This window comes from Conger conger, chromosome 12, assembly GCF_963514075.1.
Source record: "Conger conger chromosome 12, fConCon1.1, whole genome shotgun sequence".
Lineage (NCBI taxonomy): Eukaryota > Metazoa > Chordata > Actinopteri > Anguilliformes > Congridae > Conger > Conger conger.
The window spans coordinates 32,564,811-32,582,815 of record NC_083771.1 but is presented as its reverse complement, the minus strand read 5'-3'; the positions used below and the strand labels follow the sequence as shown (position 1 = coordinate 32,582,815).

The window sequence follows — 18,005 nt, the reverse complement described above, 5'->3', positions numbered from 1 at the left end:
TAATAGAACATCTTGCATAAGCGGGTTTAGTAAGATAAAATATGTACTGTATTTCTCTTTATGCTGGGATGTGATAGAATCCTACCTACGCTACTGTAGGTGGATGCAGGTGGTGTGTTCGCTCATTTGGTTGAATACAAAGTCATTCTTAAATACTCTGGCTACATACCATTTATTCATACTTGAAATGAAGAAGAATTTCGCTACTATAAATTTTTCCTGAATCACTAAGGTACTGCACACTACAAGGAAAGGCTGCAGGAAGACTGGTAGCAATGCCAAAGACGTTGAGTGGTATTAGGGCAAGTGTGTAGTATTAGGACAAGCACATGAGATTAGGGCAAGTAGGTGGTATTAGGGCAAGTATGTGGTATTAGGGCAAATATGTGGTATTAGGACAAGCATGAGGGATTAGGGAAAGGTTCTAGGATCAGGGCAAATAGATGGGATTAGAGCAAGCATGTTTCTCAATTTAAACTGAACTAATTTAAGAAAAGTCCATTTTCAAAAATCATGAATCCAAACGTATTCATTATTTTAATTCCTCCAATCATTTCTGGATAGAGGATCTCCATAGAGGGCCGGATGCCCACTGCATCATTAAAGACTACCGCATTGTAATGCTTCCTCTGAGGATATTGCCAGATGCTGTTTCTGGAATACGAGTAATGTGTTTTGTTCAATGCCGCTTGAATCTGTTGTTTTTGCTGAACATTCCTCACCAGCCCCATCACAGCTGTTGTGCGTTTTCCCCCACCTTGAATATTGCATAAAGATTAAAAAGGCACTTTGATATCATAAGCAAAGATGATTGACTAGCAACACGTTCTCATTTTTTCCAACTGTGTGAATCCTGCTCATTTTACTGCCTGTGTGTGTATGTCTGTGTGTATATGTGTGTCATGATTAGTTTGTTGGTTTTGTCTGTTCTCTTGTGGAATTGCTTTGTTTATTCTATTAATTTTCTGAGTTAGGGTATGTAGTTCTGTGTTGTGTGTATATGTAAGTATGGCCTTTTTATAATTGGATTTTCAATTGTTTTGACATCTCATTAATACTCCAATATTCAATCTTCACTCTTGAGATACAGCATAACTCAATTATTATTTTCTAAAGACATTGCTGAAATAAATATGCATTGTTGAAATCATTTTGTACACAATGGCTTCCTTAGTGAACAGATGCATTATCATATGGTAGCCATAAGATTGTTTCATATACAAAATATTGATATCTATACATGCGATTCACATGTTTCATCATATGGCATCCTCAGTAATGAACATGACCCAAAGACTGTTTCTATTTGTGTCGCATACTTGTCCTCTTTTTGTCTTCGTGCTTTTTAATCACTGAGGTATCAGCGAAAGTGTTGATTTATTGTGCGGACCATTTTACAACTTGTTAGCCTTCAGCCTACATGCCACAGGGAAGTTCTTATTTCTTTTTTTAAATGACGCAATGGCACTTTTTACCTTTATATTTTAGTTGAAAAACTATTTTGCTGGCACTAGACAGTACTGATGCAGGGATTTTTAAAAAGTGCTGATTGGCCAGTAGGGGGCAGTATTCCCTTTGGAGCATGTAGAACAATGTTCCTGTGCTATCAAGGAGGTGCTGTTGCAGTTACTGCCTCTCAGCTGAGTCATGAAACTGAGATCATAGCACAATGGGGTCATTAAAGATTCAAGTAGGTGGGTCCCTTGCCAAATTCTAAATCTAATTATCTCAATCTGGCCTTGTAATTGCACCCCGTGTTACTTCCGCTGCTATCAGATGCGATGCATCCCTTTCTCTCGACCCACCACTAATGTGAGGCAAGAGCTCTGCCACAAAATGTTTGTCATATCACCCAGGTGTGTACTGTAAATTAGTTGTGGAACAAGTCAGCCACCTCCACACTCAACCTGCCCCAAACACACACACACTTCCCTCATTGTACATCATGTTGGGACCAAAATAAAGGTTAAAATGTCCTTAACTGTTAATCATGTAAAGCTAATGTGTAAGACTAACCATGTGGTAAAAATGCTGTCCAATATGCAAGTTTGTCCTCCTTGGGACCAGGCTTGAGAGCCCAAATGGAGGAGTCATAGGCTCTTACACTGCAGTCCCTTCTCTCCACATTGGATTTTTAAAGTGTAAATAAGGAATTTTGTAATAAAAATAAAGATAACATGACAAAATGAGGGTGATACGTCTTTGCATGATCGTAGGGGTGCCGTTTCAGTCACAGCATGCCATGTTAATCAGTGTTGATCAGGACATAATATCAAGGAGAGAAACTGATGTATTACATAGAAGGCAGAATGTCTAATGATTCTCTTTCAGAAACCGAAACCATCACAGATGGAAACTCAGATAGCAGCATGTTAACAGATTAGCGCAGAGTATGCTGCAGACAGCAGGACCCAGGGAATGAGATCTGTTGAAAATCAGGACCAAGGAACCCAGTGTCTTTGTTACTGGCATTGATGCAATTCATCTTTAAGAAAAATAAATTTTTTTTAGAATGGTCTCTTGCTAACTTGCACTGTACATGTGTCTGTTCTTATTCCAGAATGTTCTGGACCTTTGGGGATGGAAGGAGGAATAATCTCCAACCAGCAGATCACAGCATCTTCTACACACCGAGCACTGTTTGGGCTGCAGAAGTGGTACCCATACTTTGCCAGACTGAACAAGAAGGGCCTGGTCAACGCCTGGAGTGCTGCAGAGAAGGACAGATGGCCCTGGATACAGGTACCAGATGGAGGTTTAGAAATAGGCGCTAGAAATAACGACCAGAAGAATGCGTGAACGTGTTCAACAAGAGACTAGTAGTAAGCAGCATTTACTGCAGCTTCATTTGCAGAATTACTTTACATGATGTCTGTATGGGATGGGGTTCGCAAGAATTGCGAGCTCCATACAACATGTGAGGGCTCATAGGCTTTGGAAGTCTGGCGTAACCCAGAGCACAACCTTTGTCCATATATTGATTTCCAGAGCACAATTTCTCTTGTGAAAAATGAATGGCCTTTTCACATAACCGTTTCTGTGACAATAATTGTGTTTATTATTTGGATGTTTTTTTCCGGATTCATTTCTCTCTTAAGCGACACTGGGTCCACTGAATTCCGATGCCGCTTTCCAACTGAAATAGCCATTTTGTTAGCCAAGTGCTAAGACCACAGCACATCTTCTATGCGTCGCAACTACCGGGTTCCCTTGGCTCGTCAAAGCTACTGTTAGCCAGCAAAGAATTTTAAAGCAACGACTCTAATAACTTAAGGAAATTACTAATGAGAACACCAACGATGACATGAATAAAGACACTTACAGTGATATATACAACCGTATTAAGTAAAAAATTTTTTATTCATCACACAAATTATACAAACATACAGCCAGATACAGCACTGCATGTTGTTATTGTGCAACGAGTTGCTAACAACTTAGCCGTAGCAATTACGGATTGGATGAAAAGCATGTATTTTTTCATATACAAACAAACATCCAAATGTCATAATTTATTTCAAAGAATTAAAAAAAACTTCAGGACCCAGGAAGAAGATATATTGAATTTTTAATTAGGCTAACTATACTGTATTACATATATTGTATATTATTTACTATATCATATTGTACATCTCAGGACAGAATTTTACTATATTTGCACAAAAAACATGACAGCCCTGACTGACACAGTAAATATGCATAACATTTTCCGTCAGGAAAACACCATGATAAACCTTTATGCCCCAGTAGTGCATACATATTTAAATGAAAACAGAATAAACCACATCCGTACAGAACAAAGCGTTTGCAGTGGAAAAAACGCATTGGGCACTGAGCAGTCATATTATCTTTTTCAATAAGAGTGCGTCTTGTTACAGCTCCTGCAGATTCCCTGCCATGACTCAGATGGTTTCATCAAGAAAGTGCTCTGGCTGTACAGAAAGAAGATTGGCTTTTTCATTAATGCTCAGTTTCACAAGTAAAGAATTCTGAATGCCTTCAGATAGACTGAATAGTCCATTTCTGCCTCAACAACAGTACCATTTTACTGCTGTGCCCTATCTTGAGAAATATTGCTTTTATGCTTGTGCAGATTGGAAAGGATTGTGTTTTTTCACAGAGCATCATCCTGCCTTTTGTCATTGTTTATAATTTCTCCATAATTACAATGATTATGGCATGCTTGCTTCAGATTGTGTGAGCTTCAAGCAAACTGGACACGAATGTGTGCATTTCAAATAGCATCATTCTGTATTTTTTTTGTACCCACAGTAAATTATTATTCTGAAATATATGGAGCAAGCTGATAAACATTGCCATTCTAAGGTCCATAGGTTTAATTTCTTCTTTCAGTCACCCGTAATTCCATTGTTTATCACAAAGAGGTCCACACAGGGCTTTCTGCAGCTGCTTGTTAAGCAATCAACACAAGTGTCCTAATCATCAACAAAACATTCAATTACCCCAGGGGTGTCCAATTTTATGCAAGAAGGGCCGGTGGAGGTGTAGGCTTCTGTTCCACCCTGGCACCGTTTACCAGATTCAGCTAATGAACTAATCTAGGTTTTCAGTCTAGATCTTGATTAGTTTAATCAGGTGATTCAATGCTGGGCTTGCCCTACTCCCACAGGTAAGTTTATAATTGGTCGTCTACCTTTGTTAGCTTACCACTGATTACTGCAATTAGAGTGCCTCCAGTGATGTCTTGAGGGTAAGGACTGAGATGCAAGCTAAATGCTTCCAGCACTACAATTGAAGTAGCTACACACCTCCCATGCATTCTCCCATAGACCAGAGTCTCCATTTTCCCCACCACAGAGGAGAACCATACACACCTGAATGGACTAAATACATTATTTGAGTGGGATTATTTATAAGCCTATAAGCCTACCTTTGAAAGAGTGCACAGGAAGGCACTTGTTGCTGAAATTACATTAAGGCTTGGGGATGGGGGAAGCATTCGGATGTTCTCGTAATGCTATTTCTCGTACTTATGTGCGCTCTTCCTATCAGCAGTCCTGCAGCCGTGATGGGCAGGCAGGCAGGGCTCTGCTTAGTTACAGGAAGCCATGCATGATGATTCTCCTGCCTGTGGAGGGCTTTATAATCACGATGAAAAGGAGGAGTATCCAACTCATTGCTCACCGCTAAATATGGCAGCTTCTACAATGGGGGGGGGCAAGATCTGCGATGGTGAACAGGAAGAGTGGCTTCAGAGCAGCAGGTGGAAAAGTTGATGTGCTTGTGATGGGCTGTGTCCCTGTCACGGAGGCCAGGCAGGGGCAGTGCTACCCTAGAGTACTCAGAAGTATCATAGACCAATGTTTAAGTCGACTACAACTTCTGACATCCTCTAAAAGATTACATGTCTAATGAGGTGCAGCCAGTACGAATGTATTAAAAATCGATTGATCGACAACTTCTTCTGCCTTGTTTCACAGTGAGGGCACAGTGAGGGCACAGTTTCATATTTGAATGCAGGTCTCACTTTTGGTTTTCAAGATTGTCCTTTCTTTTCTGCCGAAACAGAAACTCTGAAAAGCATGTTGTGGTGGATTTCTATTTTCTGCTTCCAATAAACAATTTGGAAAGCAATTGTAGCCATCAGAGTTTCAAACAAAATCCATGCCGCTGTGTGTTCATTATAGCGTGAGATGGATACTGTATGATGAAAACAAATAGAAATATGCCTTGTTCTTTGTGTTATTTATATTGCTCATATTATCTCAGCTGCTGCTGGCATCCTTACAAAGAATGCACAGTTCCGCAAACTTCAGACCACATTTTTTTAATGCATTGTATAGAGTATTTATATTTTATATCTTAAGACCAAATTCTATTTTACAAACACAATTTACATAACTGGCTTAACTGGCATGCACTGACCATTTACACACAGTTATGAAGCAGCCACAGTTAGGGCGGCCTGCAGCGTAGTGGTTAAGGTAAATGACTGGGGCACGCAAGGTCAGTGGTTCTAATCCCAGTGTAGCCACAATAAGATCCACACAGCCGTCGGGCCCTTGAGCAAGGCCCTTAACCCTGCATTGCTCCAGGGGAGGATTGTCTCCTGCTTAGTCTAATCAACTGTATGTCACTCTGGATAAGAGCGTCTGTCAAATGCCAATAATGTAATGTAATGTAATGTAAGATCCCTGTAAGATCACTGCCAGGTTTGAGGTGATGGAGTGAACTTGTCAGGCAGCGACAGAGTGCTGTGGTCACAGGCTGCTGTGCCTAGGGTTGGAGCAGGTTAGAGATGGACATTTCAGCTCAAAACATCTAGTGTACCACCTAAACCACACAGCCCTGGTGATACATTTTCAAGGTTGAAAAGGCTGTGGAACACGAGGCAGACATGCTGCTCTGTTTGGATCAGTGCATCCCAAATTTAATCAACTGGCAAGAACACATGGAAACATGAACCATGGGTGGCAGCTGATACCGCAGGTGAGATTAAATGGAAGTTAAGACGCAAAGAAAGTTCCCCTCCTTCTGAAACGGTATGTTGTACAGCTTTTGGAAGAGCAGCATGCAGTGTGTCAATCCTTAACCCGAAGATTATTTACACTAGGTATATTTTCCATGCTGATTGACTGTCTAACAACTGTTGCGTCTAGTGTTTACAAAACCGTCTGGATTTAATGGATTCTGACTGCTCTGTACTTGCAATGATGAGTCTCTTACTGTGGTGTACTTCTCAAACACACAAAGTGCAAAATTGTTTTCATAAACACCTGTAGTTCCTGCTTTTGGATTGAGGACTTGGAATCATGAAAAGGAGAGTATATTGAAAATATTTTCCAACATTTGACCTGACAAATATCTATTTATTTTCATAGAATGACAATACCACATTATGCAACATCAATCATTATTATATTTAGTCATGAAGGAAGAGAGAACTAATTTACATATTTAAACTTTTATTTTGTTAGGGTTTGCCTTTCTGAATGTGAATGTTATGGTGTGTTTGCCTGGACTGATCTGTCTCTTTCTGCAAGCATCTAAAATGAGGTCAGTTTATTTCTGTATTATTCATTTTCAGAAGATAAATTCTTAGAGTTCTTAGAGGATGCAGCCATCTCATCTCATTTGTACTGTAAGATGCCTAGACCGTAATGAAAAGGGTAATATTTGCTGTGGCATATTTTACGTTCCCGATTGGTAAAAAGGAAAGCTCACGACAGACTGCTGACTGTTTGAATGAATTAAGCTCTTCTCTTGGGAACGCAAAAACACTTTTAAATGCAATCCTTCTTTCCCCCCACAAACCAATTTCATTGAATATTTGAGTATTATACACAAATCCACTCTGTTACTGTGCTCATGCACCTAAAAAGATTAATGAGAATGAATGGGTCCAATGCACCAACCACTGTGAAAGGACAACAGGATGTGACTCATTGCCTGAAGATGTGTATGTAAAGCTGCATGCAGCAATAGCGAGGAAATGCGATATGGCATGGTTGTACATTCTGGGGTTCCTGGAGGCCTGGGTGCGTATCACATTCACCAGGCATGGCGCGGCAGCGCTGTTGGGCCACAGCAGGTCATCCGCAGTTTCTCGCTGGAGGAGCTGTCAGAGTGAGGAGCTTTTTTAAACAACAGCTGTGGAGCAGGGAGGCTCTGGCTTCAGGCTGTAGACTACTTGGGCGGCCTGTAGCGTAGTGGTTAAGGTAAATGACTGGGATACGCAAGGTCAGTGGTTCTAATCCTGGTGTAGCCACAATGAGCAAGGCCCTTAACCCTGCATTGGTCCAGGGGAGGATTGTCTCCTGGTTAGTCTAATCAACTGTATGTTGCTCTGGATAAGAATGTCTGCCAAATGCCAATAATGTAATCTAAGCAGACAAAGGGTCTGTGATGAGATCGATCCTGGCCTGTCACTGTGGGCTGGGGTTTTGCCACCATTTCCTCTCTTCTTCAGGCCTCAGACAAACGTATCCTGGTCGTATCATCACATCACATGGGGGTTGATGCAAGTCCAATGCTTCAGCATTATTATGCACTTGACTCCTTGCATAGTCTTAATGTGGTCTTTAGGTACTTTGGTTTGTGACTTAAGTTTTTGTTTGTGATGAAGGCTATTTTACAATCTTAAAGACATTTTTGATGACCTGCCAGCTTTACAATGGCTGTAACTTAAATAACTTAAAGCACTCCAAAGCAGCTGCAGTATCCGTATGGTGACTCCATGCCTGCAAATATTGTATGGCCTTTATATTGCATGTTTTTTAATGATTAATGGCAATCTTGATTTTGGTGAGAACTATTTTCTATGGCAAATACAACCTAAGACTCTGCATTCAAGAAAAAAAGTACTGGCACAATATAAAATGTATGTTGTGCTTTTTACCTAGGACAACAAAACGGCACTGAACAAGATGCTTTGGAGTCACTTGGAGTGCATTGTTGTTGCTTTAAACCACAGTTGTGTAAATGCCCCTATACCAGCCTTTGTAAAGCCAGCACGTTTCTCTGTGCAGGAAATTAGGTAAACTTATTCAACATTATTAGTCTTGGGAATCAAAATGAAAGACTCATCTGAACTTGCAAGGCGGCTAGATTACAGGTGTCAAACTCCAGTCCCAGAGAGCCTCAGCAGGTTTTGGGACTTTCCTTTCAGTCAGCAACCAATGGTAACAAAATGTGTTGAAAAATGTGTTGATTATCTTGTCAAGGACTTGAATTGATGACTTGCCGTATGTGTTTTTAAATTGACTGTACACCACTTGGCCTGGCGTCTGACACACCTGGACTCTCCGTGTCCGTTGAATCAACCGCAGCTCGATCGTGTGGTTTCCCCCCCCCCCCACAGATAAACCTGCAGAGGAGGATGAGGGTGACGGGCCTGATAACGCAGGGGGCCAAGCGCATCGGGAGCCCCGAGTACGTCAAGTCCTACAAGGTGGCCTTCAGTGACGATGGGAAGGCCTGGAGGACCTACAAGGTCAAAGGCACGGACGAGGACATGGTAAGAGTTTGAAGTGTCTCAAGGCCGTCACCCCCTGATGGCTCTAGGAGCATTTCTTTATTATTATTAAGCTTGTTCTGCATATCACCACCCTCCCCCGTCATTATATTTTTTATTACGTTCAGGATTTAATCATTTTGTCAGGAAGCAGTAAATCACAGTGCTGTATACAATTCAGAGCTTTTTATAATTTCCAGATTGTAATGGCTTTAAGCTTCCCAGCTTCCCTCACAGTCCCGAGCTCTTTGTAAGCTTTGTCATCGCCTCATGAAAGCTGCGCTGGGTGGACAGGGAAAAACTGTAAAGCTTTTGGCTTTCTTTTTTCCTTTTTTTATTTTTGTGTTCCAAGGTGTTTCGTGGGAACGTTGATAACAACACACCATCTGCCAACTCTTTCACTCCGCCGATTGAAGGACAGTACGTACGGATTTACCCACAAGTCTGCAGGAGACACTGTACCCTTCGCTTGGAGCTTCTGGGCTGTGAGCTCACAGGTCAGAAAATGTGGTAGGCGGGGCATGACAAAAGTGTCCAACAGGAGGCATAATATAATTCACACACATGTAACAGTATGCAGAAACATGAGAAAATAAAAGCATGTATCCACTGGGAATGAGTGCAATACACATCCCTGCTCTAAAATCCAGCTATGACCACCTTGAAATTACCAGCTAATTCAAAACATAGGTTGAGCATGGAGCTGGTCTGAACTGGTCAATCAGCTACCAGCAGTAGCAAAACCTAGCTTCAGCAGTTTCTTTTATGTATAGATTTATATCTATATTCCATTAACTAACACCCATACCACAGAACAGGTCCATGCACTTCCTGCAGTGTGTGCTGCAAAAACCCCTCTGAGCATATGTAGCGTATGTTTTTATCCATTTCAATACATGTTGAGTTTTCCTTTTGCCATTTTTAAACCCTAGGGTGTTCTGAGCCAATGGGGATGAAGACAGGTCATATCCAGGATTATCAGATCACTTCATCAAGCGTCTTTCAGACACTTAACATGGATATGTTCTCCTGGGAGCCAGGAAAGGCCAGACTGGACAAGCAAGGCAAGGTCAATGCATGGACATCTGGGCACAATGACCAGTCACAGTGGCTACAGGTAAGATAACTTACTCTTACTTTCTCTTATTTTGGCACAAAATACTAGGTCTGTTGGCCTAGAAATGTAAGTACAGGACAACAACAAATGAGATGGGATAACATTTATTTCTAACTCCAAAACAGAAATGACAGTATTATTCTAATGAGCTGTGGTGCAGAGGAAGACTCATAAATCATCTCTTCATTGTGAGGGGTTCATGAATGATACTTTGTATATCATGTGTTTTAATCTTTGAATTGTGTAAGGTCCATAAAATTCCTCCAAATTAGCACAAAGCATTTACTTGTATTTCATTCATTTATGTTGCATATACACATCTCTATACAGCTCCCCCTCAACACAAATGGGCACCTGTACACAAATGTGTATATGCAACATTAAGTATAGATTTTCATAACTGGCAGAAATCAGTCGATTGCCTCAGGAGAGGTGAGATCATGATAGCAGATAACTTCCTAAGAGGGAGAAGTTAGGGGAGAAGGATTGATCTTCCCTTCCTGTCCCCATGGAGCAAGTCATCGTTATCTTTGGCTGCAGCTCAGTGCCTTCAAACAAGAGGAATGTGTTGTCTTGTTCGTTAAGTGTTCATTACGATAACTGATAGCTGAGCGCAGTGAAACGTCTCCAGACAGCCAACTCCCATGCAAGACCAATAAGAGCATGCCCTCAAATGCCACAAGGAATTTCATTACAATCTTTCTAAAATGAGTGAATGAGCTGATATGCAGTTTAATCTCTAAGTATCCTTGTTCTGTGTCCTTGTGTTGGAATAATTAATTTAAAAGTCCACTAATTAGTCCTGGGTTTTGTTTTATGACTGCTACTTACAGATTAAGTGTCACACATTCAGTTACCAAGGACAGCCCTCATACCTCAGCCAAAAATACACCTAATTCACAATCCCAAATGCCTTCATACCTCATCTCAATAAGCATTGTGTCTGGCGGCCTGAAAGTGACACTGTATACTATCAATTGATGTTCCCACTTCACCTTAAGATAATATTCAACAAACCTTCCAAGAAGGCTGAGTGGGATCAGTTTAGAGCACTTAAAGGGTTTCCCCTCTAGAGGACAATTTCCACCTATTTTGTAATAATCCTATAAAAGTGTCGATGTCTCAAAAACAATTTTACTTTTGCAGCAGGATGAATTCAGAAGTCTGCAAACATTCTGTCCCATTCATGGAGAAATGCATCCCAAATAATTTGGAGGAACTTAATCATGCAGCAAGACAATGACCCAAAACAGTCAAAACAGACTCCATTAAGGAGAAAAAGTGTAAGGTTTTAGACTGGTGAAGTCAATCTGCAGACCTTAACCCAACTGAGCAGGCAATTCACCTCCTGAAGAAGAGATTGAAGGGAAAAACATGACAGGTTTAATGAAGTAGGCAGATGGGGCAGACAGAGCGTAATCCAATTATCATGCAAAGTTCAAAAACTGGGTAGTCAGTCCAAACGGGGCAGAGGTACAGAAATGTGATCCAGAAAGCAGGGTCCAAAGAGCCAGGCAGGAGTCATAAAACAGAAATCCACAACAAAACAGAATATCTAGGGACGTCGGCACGGGGGAGAGGAGGCTAGAACCAGGGTAAGGAATACAAGGGTAGAACTCGAGAACAGAGAGAGACAAACTAGCAAAGAGAAACTGAAAAGGGCAGGTATAAATACATTACATTACATTACATTATGTGGCATTTAGCAGACGCTCTTATCCAGAGCGATGTACAACAAAGTGCAAATTAAACACAACAAGTGCAAAGTGGACCTGAGAGGACAGTACAGTTCCGAGCTCTAGTGTAAACATACAGAAATTCAGAACCCTTGAAGAGTACAATCAACTTTCAAACTAGCATACCACAGTTGGCAGCTAGAATACAACAGCCAATAAAAACAACAATACCTATACAAGTAACGATATCTATACACAAGTGCCATTACGGTCTAATGCTAATCACGGTGATTGTGAGTTGGGGACATACACAGGGGAATGAGACAACCTAGGCGGGGCATGGGAGTGAGGGCGGTCTAAGAAATAGACCTCAGGTGAGACACATGAATGGGCAATCATACAATAACAAGGGAGACATGAAGACGCGGACAAACATGTAATAAAAACGGCTCCAGATTAGGGAGTAGACAATTGCACACACTTAATGGATGTAGTGATGGAAGAAAACAGGTGTAAACACTTAATTAAGGCAGGTAATCAGAGATAAAACAGGGAGTTGGAGCTACAGAGCAGTACAGAAATAGGGAGAATGTTAATGTTAGTTTACATGATTAAATTATAAATACCCAAAAACTAGTGAAAGTTAGTTAGACAAACATATTAAGAGTGTTGATATAATAGTGCTGTACAAAATCTATGTTAGTCGGGATGAGTAGATTAGTGCTTTCCACAAACATAAATGGAGAGAACGCAGGAAGTAAGAAAAGCGAGACTGAGACGGAATCGTGGGAAAACTGAATTACGCTGACGTGACTCAAGCTCAGAGCTACATAAAGACGCAGACATAACAGGGGAAGACAAGTGTAATGAATAATTAATGTAAATGGAAAACAGACATGAATATGAAAAATAATAAAGAAACACAGAACCTGACAGGTGGGGGTTGTACCCCATGAGTGTGGCCAGGGGGATGCTGGAGAGGCTGATAAGCATCTAAACTGCTGTTCTCTCTAGCGGAATAGTTTTTTTTTTTAGCAATCTGGCATCGCCATTTTGTGGTTTTATTATGTCACAGTTTTTTTGTCTGATATAAATTATACAACAATAATTTGAGACATGGATGACTCAACCACAAGGGGGCAAAGTGGATAGGGTTAAATATTCATAAGTGTTCAAAGATAAAAATGGCTAGAGAAGTTATCCATCTATCTTTCATGCATGTCATTTTAAATTAATTAACTGCCTGTGGTTCAGTTTACATTGCAATTATCGTAACAACTGTTCTTATTACCATTGCTATCACTGCCATTATTGTAAGATTATTAGGAACGTATTTTAGGGAAGACTAAGGTTTTTCTCTGGGGGCATATACCACATGGGGAAAATGAAGCTCTGATGAAATACAAAACTGGCCATGTTTTATATCTGATAGTTACCTTTTCAGTAAAATATGTCAGGGCCCTTGGGTCTCCTCTCTCTGCGTGCTGAGATTTGGCATTGAGCAACCGTGTCTAACCCACTGCCGGAATCCTCACTTGTCTTTAGATAATTAGATCCCTTGTACCCCATGCAAAATATCCTGGCAAATTATTTTAAAGAAGAAATTTTTTGACTGCAGAACATCACACTAGATAAGAGGTATATTTAGCTCTTTTAAGGAATGAAAAGTCAGCCATATTGATCCCTGAAGATGGAGATACCACCGGTACCCAGTGCCCAGACACAGGAAAAATCGAGAATCGAGAGATGGATGTGATGTTTAGAAAACAAGATATTTAATTATTTTTAAATGTTCTTGAACTCGTATACAACATTCATAATTTTGAAAGTGTCAATTTGTCACTTTTATTCTCATCAGACATCTCAAGTCTTCTGAAAGTCTGGGAATCTTTTGGATTTAGGCATGAGCTCCCTGATCGGGAGAGGAAAAAGTAGTTAAATATAAGCAGTGGTCCTGTGCGATAGGACCCAGTTATCTTGGCCAACCAGCTTTCGTACAAACCTGAATGTAGTTAGCTAATAACGGAAGCTACTGTACCTAATGTTCGTGAATGCTGGCCAGCCACTTGCTTAACTGTTAGCTACAAGGCTCTCACAAACCCAGCTCACCACTGTTGTAGCTAATGCATATACATCTCCTCTTGCATTTATAATACCCAAATCAGCTAAACTAAATTTTAGCACAAGAATTCTTCAAACCCCACACTTGTCTAAAATGCTAAATATTCAATTGTAATGGATTGTAGTTTGGTTATTTGTTATTTGGTTATTGTGTTTACAGAAGCATTTCCAGTCACATTAAAAAAAGAATGAATTCATAATTTCAAATGTTGCACCATTAGTATTGGAACAACTTATCTCTGATATGCAGCTTATTCAGACTGCATTGGCACAAAATGAACGGTCTGTAAGTAATGAGAGCATTCACAATCAGAACCCTGCAGTCGACATTTTGTTTAGTTGACTATGCCTTGATCAATTTCACATCACACATGACTGTTTCACTGTTGCATACCATTAAATATTTACAGCAGAACCACAGAAATATGAACTTCAGTTATGAACTGATCCATTAAACAAGCTATTAAACAGGAAGTTTCGATTAGATCAGTATTGAGCTTGTGTGATTGAAGCAACCATATTAAATCAAGACTAGTTACACTTTTTTCATAATTTCCTTAATATTTATAGGGTCTATTTATGTTTATAAATGCATGCCCCATGTGCCAATGTGTTGTGTAATTTGTCATTGTTGGTTCAGTCATTAGAGAGGCTGTTTACAAATACCAAATGTGACAGCAAACTCCATAGTTAAAACAAGCAAAGGTCAACTATACCATTAGTGTGAAAGTAATGAGATATGCCGCATCAGCATGCTTCCCATTTGATTTCCCCCTATGGCTCCCTTAATCAAGTTTGCAATGAGATACGATGGAAACTAAAATAATGAAGATGTCAGGTAGACTCATTATAATTCACAAATGCGGATGAGGGCTGAGGTGGACTCTTAGTGGAAACCGTCAGGGGTGCTGTCCTCATTTTAATTCCTGTCATACAGCATGTCTTCCCAGGCTTCCTCAGTAACTGAATGCCCACTGCCCTGTGCTCCTTCTAGCACCTTCTGTGAATCCAGCAGATGGGGGCATAGGGCTGACTCGACAAACCTCTATAAACTTGACGGCAACCGTCTCATGGGCTCATTCTATTTATTTGTCTCATCAGTCCAGGTCTGTCTATTTCAGACAGCCATTTCTTGTTGTTAGCCTAATTAAGTTTTAAATTGCTTTCATTTCTCTTCTCCTGCCCACTTTCTCTTTGCATGAACTTTGCAGTTAATTTGTGTAATGCCACCCTGCCGACTCAAACTCCACTCACGCAAAAGGTTCCTGCTCACCACGGACCCACGCTGACTGTTTGGAATTAAATTTACTAGTCAGGAGTTCAGGGTGAGGTTACCCATTAGGTCATCTAGTAGAGAAAGAGACCTTATAGTGTCTAAAATTAGAACAAATCTGGCTGGACACTCAAGGCACTTTTGTAAGGGGGATGATTGTGTGATTGGTGAGTGTGTGTAAGAGGCCTGGATTGGAGGAACGAAAGCATACCGTTATGGAGATCTGTCCTGGGTGGCCTAAAATGCTAACGGCATCTGTGGCTGTTGACGTCTGCTCAATGTCCTCATCAAATCAATGTCTTTTCAAGCTTTTGTCAAGTTTTTTTTATAACTCCTGGGAGAGATAGGGGCAGCGGGTTAATGTCTCAGGAACACCGTTAGCCAGGCTGGGTCAAGACTGACCAGACACTGCTCTACCCTGTGTGCCCTGCACCCTGTGACCTCACCCAGTCTCTGGTGCCAAGGACCCTTCTGCGGGTTTGCTCTTAAGATGAAAGGCAGCCTGAATTCAAGTCAAACAGCAAATTATTTTTGACATTTCCATTCCCTTAGCATTGCTCATCTACTCAAGCCACTGTCAGTTTTCTATCTGTTAGACGGCTTATTGTGAAAGCATAATCTATGCTGACATTGAAGTAAGTGACCAATGCATTAACACAGGGCGATGTCTGAGCTTCCAGATAATAAAAAAGAAAAATATTTTCAAGTTCACAAGCAAAATATTAAAGAAGAAGTTTAGTGTTTGCACGTGACATTCTGAGTCAGTACTGAATCAGCATCTGAAGGTTTAGAGTTTTTGTGTAGAAACGATGAGTCAGTAAGATAGAGATGATGGACTCTTTGAATGATAAGAGATAAATGCAAAGCTACATTTGGTTTTCCTCAATCTACATGTTCAGCTCTGACCTTGACAGTGTGTGACTTTAAAAGGGCATTTCAGGCTGCCCTGTTCAGTTCAATATAAAAGTATCATGTTCCTGTTTTGTTTTTTTTAAGGTTTGAGAGGCTGTCATATTTTTGTCCATGTGAAATTTTATTTGTGAAGCTTTTTTCCCTTTACAATTTTTTAATTATTATCCTGTATTCAGAGTGAGATGTGCTTATTTCACAATCGGTATTTATTTTTATTGTTTTAGAAACACGACTCTTGCATGCATTTCAGACTTGTTGGGCACTATGGGTGAGAGGTTTGTGAACACACTGCCAGGCCGAAATGGTAGAGACAAAGCTGCACAAAACCAATAACTGATTTTAAATTTGCTAAATATTCTAGAAGATACTTGGAAACTCTTGTCTGTCCCGCATTCATATCTTTGTTTGCAGTTCAGCATTATCACCGCATTTCATTACTTTGTAGTAAACTGTGTGTGTGTGTGTGAGTGCACATGCATGCATACAGTATGCACACACGTACAATAGTTCAGTCTTTAATATGTACACACACACACACACACACACACACATATGGGCCTTATCTTAATCATCCAAGAAGGCATTGCGGAAATGTTGGAGCTGCTAGAGTGATCAGCTAAGTACTCCAACTGGCACATGTTGATTGCTTAATTATGCACATTTGCAAGCAAATCACACAACAGAGAGGGAGAAAGCCAGTAATTGTGTACAATATCACCCTTAGAATAGTCTTGCCACCACTCTGGCTAGCACTGCCCCACACACATGAATGGGCAATCTTCAGTGGGATTTGGCAGTGATGTTCGCTCATTAATTAGCCATTGAAATATGCTTTTTATACCAAATGACTTTTCAGGCTTAAAATTAAATTAAATTAGCAGAACTGGCAAAGCATGTTCATACGGACAGAGAGAAGAGAGATTACTTCATCTGCGAAACCATTATTTCCTTAGTTTTTGCAGTTGTAAAAACATGATTGATGGTAGCTCTATAAGGGCGGTGCTCAATGCTGTAAGTTCAGCTCATTCTGGGTGCATTTTGTTTCAAATCACGCTTACAGTTATGCTGAGAAACAAATAAAAGTGGTGAACACAATGTACAGAATGCACATTACGTATTCATAGTGGAAAAAATGGCTTATTTTCCAAAAGAATGAACAGAACAGAATATCATCTACATTTTTGCTGCATCGTGTGAATCTGTTTGGATAGCACCGCCTAGCATAGCTTGCACCATATGGCTTGCTCATGGGGCCAGGAGTGTCTGAAAGAGGCCAGGAATGTCTCAAAGAGCCTGGTCCTTTGTGACAGGTGCGCAGCTGAAGTGAATATTGGCAAACTCCTGACATACAGCAGAGCCCTGCCTTATCAAAGACCACAGAGGGTTTGTTCATTCACCATCATCACAAACAAGACTATCATTCAGCCCTCTAATATTAATTGGTGATTTGACATTAGCAAATTTATTATCCACTTAATATGAATGCAAAGCTATTTCTAAAGGGATTTTTTAAGACAGTAGTCTGCCCATAAAGCCTCTGTATAATATAAAACTTTTTTTTTCTTAACCGCCAGTCTAAATAAAGTGGCTGACTGTAACAGACGATAGATAAGCAGGCGATCATTAATATCTTGGACTTAATAGCATCCCAGATAGCTGTGTCAGGTGTTCTCCTCAGTGACGGAGGATTTTACCGCGCTCATTTCCACTTTAATGGTTGTGTTCTGTAACAGACTTCCAAGTATGGAAGAAGAAAGTCAGTCCCCAGCATTTCACCCACTCATAATGCACAATTGCCCTGTGTTGCGCAGCGAGCACACGCCGACAGTATTTGCCCTGCTGCTCTACAAGAGAAATTACTTGTGCCTCCAGGTTAACACTTTATTTGTAAAGAGCCCTGTCTCATTATTTTCCCTTAAACCCACGAAGACC

General features: G+C 40.5%; 1 protein-coding gene across 5 annotated transcripts in view; it reads left to right on the top strand.

The window, feature by feature from the left end:
- LOC133142050 (EGF-like repeat and discoidin I-like domain-containing protein 3) overlaps positions 1-18,005 on the top strand; it is a 102,553-nt gene that overhangs the window by 59,652 nt on the left and 24,896 nt on the right. For all 5 annotated transcript variants that reach the window (XM_061262988.1, XM_061262987.1, XM_061262986.1 and 2 more), the window contains 4 exons: positions 2,561-2,742; positions 8,822-8,977; positions 9,327-9,471; positions 9,907-10,091. In XM_061262988.1, coding sequence (XP_061118972.1) covers positions 2,561-2,742; positions 8,822-8,977; positions 9,327-9,471; positions 9,907-10,091 — 668 coding nt within the window. The remainder of the gene's footprint in view (positions 1-2,560; positions 2,743-8,821; positions 8,978-9,326; positions 9,472-9,906; positions 10,092-18,005) is intronic.